Source organism: Nanorana parkeri, unplaced genomic scaffold, assembly GCF_000935625.1.
Source record: "Nanorana parkeri isolate BGI_ZX_2015 unplaced genomic scaffold, ASM93562v1 scaffold164, whole genome shotgun sequence".
NCBI classification, from domain to species: Eukaryota; Metazoa; Chordata; class Amphibia; order Anura; family Dicroglossidae; genus Nanorana; species Nanorana parkeri.
This window is the reverse complement of record NW_017306432.1, coordinates 341,931-352,111: the sequence shown is the minus strand read 5'-3', so window position 1 is coordinate 352,111 and position 10,181 is coordinate 341,931. Positions and strand designations below refer to the sequence as shown.

General features: G+C 36.2%; 1 protein-coding gene across 1 annotated transcript in view; it reads left to right on the top strand.

Annotated features, from left to right (window-relative positions):
* BARX1 (BARX homeobox 1) overlaps window positions 1-9,929 on the top strand; it is a 10,189-nt gene extending 260 nt beyond the window's left edge. Inside the window, exons 2-4 of the mRNA XM_018554551.1 lie at window positions 1,701-2,004; window positions 6,357-6,441; window positions 9,739-9,929. Of these exons, the coding sequence (XP_018410053.1) occupies window positions 1,701-2,004; window positions 6,357-6,441; window positions 9,739-9,903 (554 nt within the window). The 3' untranslated portion in view covers window positions 9,904-9,929. The remainder of the gene's footprint in view (window positions 1-1,700; window positions 2,005-6,356; window positions 6,442-9,738) is intronic.
* The last annotated feature ends 252 nt before the right edge of the window (window positions 9,930-10,181 follow it).

Here is a 10,181-nt window from a genome sequence, read left to right as displayed (position 1 = left end):
CTAGGTTTTAAACTTATTAAAATGCAAATGAAAGAATATCAGAGCACAAAAGCAGAATTTTACATATATAACATATGTGTGTATTTTTACCTTTAATAAAACAATTTTTGAAGCTACAGCAGGCTCATATGTTATAATTATTTTTAACTATTAATTTAAAAAAATGTAATTAACTATTTATAGTTGTAGTATTAGTAGTAGTATACATACATGTATGTAGTACTCATCCCTGTAATTTCATCCAAGGCCTGAGCCTCTTGGTGTATAATGCACTCTGTAAAGAACCTGGGTATTTTTTTTATAGTTCTAGCTACCACTAACAGTAGTTACATTGCACTACTGGTCCCTAGCTTTGTGTTCATTATCAGCTATAAAAATACCATATTAACAATGTAAAATGTAGCTGTCACATGTGTAAAAATAGTAATATTTTCATAAAATGTAATAATAACACACTTCTTATATTTGTGCCCTGCACAGGAGCTCGTGGCAATACCCAGAACAATATTTTAAATCATATCACATGAGTGTATAATCTGTGACTGTTCCTATGGCGGCTACAGATTGTAATTCCATGTCTAGATGATTTTACAAACCTGTCTTCCAAGCATTCAAATATTATCGTAATGCATTTAGATTCTTTATCTCTATAAAATGAACCATACCTTGACCATATCAAATTTACTATATTTAGTACACTACGTTATTTTTTTTAGAGATAAAATATATTGTAAGTTATATGTATTTCTATTTCCTTGAAACGTTTCTAAAATATACACTTTTCATAGTTCTAGAGTAGTTGGGCCGAAATATATAAAAATTCAAATAATATTTTAATATTTAAATCTCTCTCTCTCTCTTCATATATATATATATCTTGTCACCTGTTTTTTTCCTGAAATAGTGTGTTAAATGTACATGAATATAATTTCTAAACTATGTTAGGCCCACATGTATGTACTGTAGGCGTAAAAATATAATATAGAGAGATTTCAGACGTTCATATTTTAAAATATATATTTACACAGTCCCCTGTTCACTTTAGTAACACAGCTCAATACATTTATACATTTGTAATTACATAAATTGGCCACATAGACATATGAAACCGGATAGTCAGCTCAGACAGAGATATGATATGTAACAATAGTCTGTGTTCACCTTTAGTACATGATGCTCTTTTTCTATAACACATAATCGCTAATATGTTGCACTGTCTCCCAGCACTGTTTCTCTGTATGACAGAAAGACAATCTATAGATTTAGGACAAAACTTGACATTATATAAGTCCTTTTCCTCCTGGAAATGATCAAATGGTAGGACTGTGGGCCCCGGGCAAGCCCCAGGAGGTCACCATATAGATATTATGCATGTGTTTCATTTACAAATATTACCTTTGTTTGATTGTCTACATTCTATGACTGCACGTTTAAAAGTGTAGTTCAGTCCATGAAAAGTTTTTGTTAACTCACTAGTAGCCAGGACGATTAATGCTATATACTTTTGTCCATAATGATTTACAAAAACTGGAACAGGAAAATGTAGGAAAGGTGCTGACGTTAATAGCAACAAATCCGATTATTAAATGAGGTGGATTGCTACCTGTATCTATTCCAGTTTCTGGTAAATCAGACCATTTTGCAGAGGTGTATCCTTTAAGATATTTTAGCTAAAAGTGTTTTGTCTGGTCTCTCCACAGCCCTACTAAAGGCAGAGCAGGCCTCGGTCTTCAAGTTCCCCCTGGGTCCTCTATCCTGCCACGGCCTGGGTTCCCCCATCAGCTCCGCGCTGCTGGCAGCCAGCTCGGGCCTCCAGGGCGGGTCTGGCTCCGCCCACCACCTGCCCCTAGAACTGCACCTGCGGGGTAAGCTGGAGAGCGGGATGTCCGAGCAGGGCAGCAAAGCCAAGAAAGGCCGAAGAAGCCGGACAGTCTTCACAGAGCTGCAACTTATGGGGCTGGAGAAGAGGTTCGAGAAACAGAAATATCTCTCCACCCCTGATAGGTAAGTGAGCGTACTCATTGTACATTTTACATATGAACTGTGCCAAGGAGGCTGAAAACTGAACAGCAGCGAATCTGGTTTTAGCTGTCAAATGAAAGTAACTAGCTGGTTGTTATGGCAACAATCTGCTATATTCCCCAGTTATCTGAAACAGCCTATATGGGACAATATACTATATAACAATCCTAGTTCTGCATGATTCACACTTTGCACTTTGTATTCACCAGAACCCCGAATCAGAATAAAATCTTATAAAGGGCCTTTATTTGGTTTACAGATTTTGTTTGATATAACGATATATGAGTATTGCAATATATTCTCTGTATAGTAATCAGTCATTCTGCTTGAATACAATCTTATGTGCCAATCTTGGGTGCATAGATGGGGAGATAGAGAGATAGAAAGATAGATAGATAGATAATACATAGAGAGAGAGAGAGATCGATAGATAGATAGATAGCTAGATAGATAGATAGATAATACATAGAGAGAGAGAGAGATCGATAGATAGATAGATAGCTAGATAGATAGATAGATAATACATAGAGAGAGAGAGAGATCGATAGATAGATAGATAGCTAGATAGATAGATAGATAATACATAGAGAGAGAGAGAGATCGATAGATAGATAGATAGCTAGATAGATAGATAGATAGATAGATAGAAAGAAAGATAGATAGCTATTGGTTTACCAAGGAAATAAAAACACTGATAAAGAGAGAGAATGGATAGATAGATAGATAGATAGATAGATAGATAGATAGATAGATAGATAGATAGATAGATAGATAGATAGATAATACATAGAGAGAGAGAGAGATCGATAGATAGATAGATAGATAGATAGATAGATAGATAGATAGATAATACATAGAGAGAGGGAGAGAGATATAGATAGATAGATAGATAGATAGATAGATAGATAGATAGATAGATAGATAGATAGATAGATTAGAGATAGAGATAGAATGGCATTTTGAATATTCAATTAGGAGCAGGAGAAATTAAACATTGTTTTTTTTTTTGATGATTGGATGATTGAGGTGAGCACTTCATCGCCTCATTCACTAATTTAACATACTTTGCTTATCTCTAGACCTCTAGTGAATAATATTGTATCACATTTATGCAACTTTAACCGTCATAAATTATCCGTATTAGGGGTAATATATGAAAATTGGAGCAAATTCTAAGAGGACTATCTTAGTTTGGGACACCCTGTCCATAATTTACATGGATAGAAAAAAATAAATACATAGACATAGATAGATAGATAGATAGATAGATAGATAGATAGATAGATAGATAGATAGTCCAAAACGCCCGGACTCTTTGTAGTTGATGTTAAATGAACAAAGATAACAGCATGATAACGATCCTTATTTTCAAAGAAGCCACAGTTATTTTTATTTGAATTCAACGTGATATGAAAAATATGGTCACGTGGGGACGTGACTTGTCCTTTATAATTCATTTTTACACCAAACAGAAACACTTATTTTTTAGTCAAACAAAACAACATCAACCGCTTATTAAATTTCATTCCGAATTTAATCTGTGTATTGCTTGTTTTTTATAACTGCTGCTCTTGTTATGTTCGGGACATTCAGCTTTCTGCTTCTGTTTGGGAAGACTCTGAATTTCCCCCAGCAAAATTCATATATTTCAGAGGGGAATGACGATGAGCGATTGTATTATTGATGCGTTTATTTTTAAAGCAATGTAGCATTAAGTTGAACTCGATGGACTTTTTTTTCCCAACATATAACTATGTAACGTTTATTATCACCAGAGACACAAGTACACGGTAATATACTTGATATTGTCAGAACTGATTGCAAGAATTGACTTCACTGAGCTGCATAAAGTCTCTTTTTATTGATAATACCATATATTATATAACCACGTATTCACGGTGGATTTCTCTGGGCTCTAGAGATAGTTATTCTTGCATCTAGAAAATGTAATAATAGTATTGAGACGCAAAATTATATTTAAATTAAAACTGACGTCCATTTTCTGCGAGTGATTGGCTTTGGGGTTTTATACTTGTGAGCAGTTTTAAAAACTGGACGATTCTATTTCTGACTTGTACTGCGAACATAAATGCCAGCGTTATAGAGCAGTATATAGCTACCCCTAAACAGAAAATCAAAAGTGTGTATGTATGTATATATGAATCCTGTGTGTGTGTGTAATATATATGTGCCAAAAACTGACACTCATTAAAGTCATGTTCAGTTTCTAAACTTTGGGTTTCTAACTGTACTCTAAATGGATAAAGTCAATGCATAGGCATGCAAATATGTGATGAAGGTATCTTTGACAACGCCATATTCTCTACAGACTTAGGGGCAGATTTACTAAAACTGGAATAACTAAAGTGAATGTTGCCTACAGTAACAATTTAGATTCCAGATGTCAGAAGTTTAATGTTCATGGTGGGCATAACTTCCACCGTTTTACTAATTGTTTCTCCAGTTTTCCTGAATTTGCCTCATGTGTGTTTCAGATATCCTATAGGTTGAAAATTAGGGTCCTATTCATTAAAATGGAGAAAAGGAAATAAGCACAAAAGTGAAGTCTTTGCCAAAAGTGCCCAATCAGCTTTCACCTTTTATCAATATGAATTTTGGGCAATGGCTTGAATTTGGGGCAAGGGAATGTACTGAATTTATTTTCTCCAGAGTCAGATCCTTGGTGTCAATTCTTTATATATATAAAGAAACAAGAAGGACCTTTTCTGGATATTATATGAATGTTTTTTTTTCCATTTAGAATGTTTTAAAAGCCACAATAAACATTGAAATCCCCTGTAAACTTCTGCTGGTGATTAGGAAGTGTCAGTAGATGGTTCTGGGATGCCTGGGTTGCATTTGTTGTAAAATGTCAGCTCATTAGCATATGACAGCGTGGATTAAATGTCAGATTTACTGAGCTTCAGCAAGAATAAGAAGAGTCTCTATACTACAGCCAAGAATCATTCTTAAGCGATAAAGGTTTTTAGAGTCAGCTTAAAGTGATTGGAGGTGCTTGCACTTAGGAATTATTATATATAATGAAAGCTGAACCTGGGGTGAAGTAAATTGGAGGTGTCTTCCACAGTCTCTAATCAGATCCCCGCTGTCTACATACTGGTGCTGTTCAGAAAATGACAGTTAGAATGTGATTAGCTCCTGAGAGTATAGTCTACAGTTTTCCTTACCTTAATTTTTTGTGCAAATGATACCCACTGACCATCAACCCCTTAATAGGGTAAATTAAATAGACACTCTGGGGTTACTTACTAAATACTTGGAGACAAGTCAATGTTCAGTTTGCAAAGTGAACATTTCCTGAATAAGCTGAAGCGTTGTTCCCTTTCAATACCCAATAATGTGCAAAGGAAACCAAGATTTATATTAGCACATGATTGGATGAGTGCAGTGAATACAGCTTCACCATATTTGCTAAGATCAGTGAACATTCACTCGACAAAGTAAACAGTCTATTCCGCTTTAGTAAATGAAGCAGGGAATTTTAAAATGTACCCAAAATTTATTACAGTTCTGATTACAGTGTCTTCTGTTTTTAGGCCTTACATAAGAGGGCCACTTTAGCTCAGGGGGGGCCCCGCATACAATAACACAGAGAACGGAAACAGTTGATCAGTGGCACAGTTTACATATATGCTGTTACTTCTGGTGCATTTAAAAAAAAAAAACATACATTCAGTGTGGAAATGCACATGTGTAGTTAACATGGTTTATAGCGCATGACAAGCTACATGAAATCACGGTTAAGTTGCACATTTATAACACCTCACAGCAATGTGACTGACTTGAACCTTGCTGGTAATAATCAGGTTGTGTGAGGGTTAACCATTATATGATAACAAGCACAAATAAAAAGAGCGAGTTTCTGTGCAATGATTTTCTGTCATTCTGGAAAAGGTCTAATTTTTCAGCAATTGTTCTTTCAGCATGCCAAATTGGCACATTTCCTCCCCCTTCACATGTACTATGCTGTAATGTTAAACAGGCCAAGATGGGGGAGGAACATTGTAGCAGGTCCCAGTGGTCTGGTGATTCAATTCAGCAAATTGGACTGATTTGTAACAACCAGCCACCTTTAGTGAGAGATCTGCCAATGTACAGGGACCCTAAAATTGCCTGTCCCTGTGCAGATTAAGCCATTATCCTATGTGGTGCTGTAGTGTTCAAACAAAACCCAAATTCCGAAATATATTACCAACACTTTTATGGTTGTTATCTCTTTAATGTTTGACTTATTCCCAATGTAGTGCAGCTGCTCTACGAACCACAATAATGCAGTCTGTAGTAAAATTTTAATTTCTTTCTTTTACACTCAGGATAGATTTGGCAGAATCTTTGGGTCTTAGCCAACTACAGGTGAAAACTTGGTACCAAAACCGGCGCATGAAATGGAAAAAGATTGTAAGTACAGTTTGTACTCTGTCCTGTTCAAACCCCTCATCTCTGTCCCTAAATGTCCCCATTGTATCTACCTCCTGTCCCAGGAAATTTTACATTTCCATCTTTGTTGCAATCTGGGTCTATTTTGCCATCTTGACTATATTTTACTCTTCCCGTCCCCTTTGAGCTTTTCTTCTTTATCCAATCCACCTTACTTTGTGCTCTCCCTTCCCTTCTTCATCTTACAAGGTTATTCACAAAAGGGTGAAGAGTTTGGAGGAGGCAGGAGAAGTGAACAATCTAGTACAAAATAGCTGATATGGAAACATTCTCCAATTCAGCTCACTTTCCAGTTCAGCTATGTTGTCCTAGATTGTTCCCTTCTCTTGTCTTCTCCAAACTCTCCACCTTTTGTGAATAACCTTGTTAGTCTCCATTTTTCTGTCCCCCTTGCTCTCTGTCTCCTGTCCAGCACATCAGCCCATTTCTGTTCCCACAGTCTGCTTTCCTTTCCCCTCTTGGTTATAGTTTACTCTTCATGTCCCCTGCAGTTTCCCTACTTCATGCCTATCCCTTTTTCTAACTTGTTCTACATATTCATATACCACTCTCTATCCCCTGCCCTATACACTTCACATTTCCTTCTCACTTCCCTCTGTGTTCCTTCTCGTCACACCATAGGGCCAGTTTACAAAGCTCAGAGTTATTAGAGTAGAAGTATATTTATCTGTTCTTATTTTATCATTATATTATGCTAGCTGAATTAGACAATTTACTAACATCTTGATTCATTATTTCATACTCAGTTTACCATGTAATATGTGTGTGTTAAGTTGTTTTTTACCATTGCAGACTTTATTTTGTCCATGACTGTGATAAAATAATGTTTTAAGTGTTTTTTTAAACACTTTTGCATTGTATTTTGGTAGCAGAAGGGGTGGAGCAGATGCTCTGCAGATGACTGTTTTACTTTCATTTTCACCATGTTTAAGTATAGAAGGATTCCGCATATAAGGAATATATTTCACACTTGCATTCCAATTTAAATTTAGAAGAGAATAAATCAATTATGAAACAGCAATAGCAAACAGCAACATCAGAAGGGCTATCTGAAATATTAGTTTGGTTCAGATCTACATCTGTGGATAATCAGACAGTGCAGGGAGGGCAAACCGTTCTCTCGACCACCCACAATTTGGTTGGACATTACATTTGTGGCATGAAACAATCCACTTGCTTTACAACCCCACTGATGGGTGTCCAAAGACATTTCATTTTTTGTGTCAGGCAAAATTTTGTTCATAACCTTTAACTGTAAAAAATCCTGCAAATTGGTATGAGGACCAAAAAAACTTGTAGAAATTACAATTGCATGCGGCCTTCTTCTGCAGCATGCCAAAACATCAAATGCACGTGAAAATGAGGGTAAAGGGTTGCATTTCTATTTACCTCACTTCATCACATTGCAACAAGCATCAGATAAGGCCCAAAATCTGTTATAACGCCACCCGTAAGAATATGCTAATTCTGCACCTCAATAATAAGTGATAAAAGGAAATTTTCTCTTTGTGGATTCCATTTCAAGCATATTTGATCATTTCAGTTGATAAAATAATGACTTCATATGTAAAATAATGATCGTAGGTGAAATAACAACTGAGTAGGTAAAGCAATGACTGAGTAGGTGAAATAATGACTAAGTAGGTAAAATAATGTCTTATTAGGTAACTAACAACTGAGTAGGTGAATTGACTAAATTGGTGAAATAATGTCCTGAAAGGTAAAATAACAACTGAGTGGGTGAAATAAGGACTGAGTAAGTGGAATAATGACTGAATGGGTGAAATAACATCTGAGTTGACTGAGTAGATAAAATAATATATCAGTAGGTAAAACAACAACTAAGTAGGTGAAATAACAACAAACTAAGTAGGTGAAATTACATCTGAGTAGATAAAACAATAACTGAGTAGGTAAAATAACTCAGAAGGTAAAAGAATGACTGAGTAGGTAGAATAATGATTTAAGTAGGTAAAATAACAACTCAGTGGGTGAAATATGGACTGAGTACGTGAAATGATAACTGAATTGGTGAAACAACGTCTGAGTTGACTGAGTAGGTAAAATAATATCTCAGTAGGTAAAATAACAGCGAAGTAGGTGAAATAACATCTAAGTAGATAAAACAATAACTGAGTAGGTGAAATTAACATACTCAGTAGGTAAAATAATAACTGAGGTAATATAACCGCTAACATCTTATGTTACTGCTACTTATAGAAAAGGCCTAATTTTGCCAGATAGAAAATGTTGGCAAGTTTTGTGAATTGATTACCCTTACACAGCAACTATGACATGTGATATTAATGCAATACCAGCCAAAATGAAGGACACAAAAGCTTGGTGCATTGACCCTCATGCCTATCCACAATATTGAACTTGTTCCTTATCCTCTCTATTCCTCCTTATCCATTTCCCTCACCTCTCCCTCTCCTTTTCTCTACTCCTTTAAACTTGGCTCTGAGGCTTTCTTTCCCATCTCCATCTGATTCTCTTTTCCCTCTAACTCACATTGGTTTACATTTCCACTTTTTTCCCTATCCCTATCTTTATCACCTTTTTCTTCTCTAACCTATCCCTTCTATACCTCCCATACCCACTTCTGACTACCTAGCTCCTTGTAAGTCTCAGTGCCCCTTTTCCCTCACCTTATATTCTTTTCCCTTTTCTTCACTAGCATATATCATCTTTGTCTTAAAATGCCCTCATACAATATAAAGTTATTCATAAACACTGCAGAGCGCCGATGCTTACTTAGTAGCTCAAGAGCTGCAGGCATCTTGTCTGGGTATTGTAAAATTTGTTGTGGCACTGTCAGTATTTCCTGCCTTCACATCAATTTCTGTCATGGTGGGGACTATAGTGAGAGAGAACCTTGTAATTCCTCGATAGACATTTTGGATGCTAAATTTGATAATAATATTTTCTAATTCATAGCTCTTTAGAGTTTATTGGTTTACATATATATAACTGAACACCTGAATCCTCATATGAGTAAAGTTCTCTGTGTCATCCATATCAATCAGATTCCATTTTCTATTAGTTTAGCAATTCATGTATGTAATGATCACATCAGTTCCTGGGTAATAGGATATGTGTTCCAGTTGTTGAGCACCTATGGTGTAATTGACCAAACTGAAATAGCATAATGTATTCTAGTTCTAAAGAACACACATGAAAAGAGCTGATGTGTCTGTGCTGGTTTTAATATACCTGGATGTGCCATGTCCCACTAACATACATATGTTTTTTATTAAGGTTTTGCAAGGTGGGGGACTTGAATCGCCAACTAAACCCAAAGGTCGTCCTAAGAAAAATTCCATCCCAACCAGTGAGCAGCTTTCAGAGCAGGAAAGGGCAAAGGAGTCAGAGAAACAGACTGAGGACCTGCACTCACCTTGTGAAATTAATCAGGAGGAGTAAAGGACCCCATTGCAGTGCCTGGGCAAAACAGTCAAATAACAGACTCATAGAGATCTCATAGACACTTATCATCTGGAGGATAGATGTCTAGAGTGGAATATAAGGAGGATCTCCTGATGGCCTAATCTAAGAGGAGCACACTGACCTACCTAGGAGCAAAAAAAAAAAACACTTACCAACTGTACAGTTCCAATAAGCTCTAAGCACTTATCTTATCTCTGACTTATCTCTGACTTATCAACACCCCCAGAGAGGTTCCTGTGCTTGCATTGTGGGAT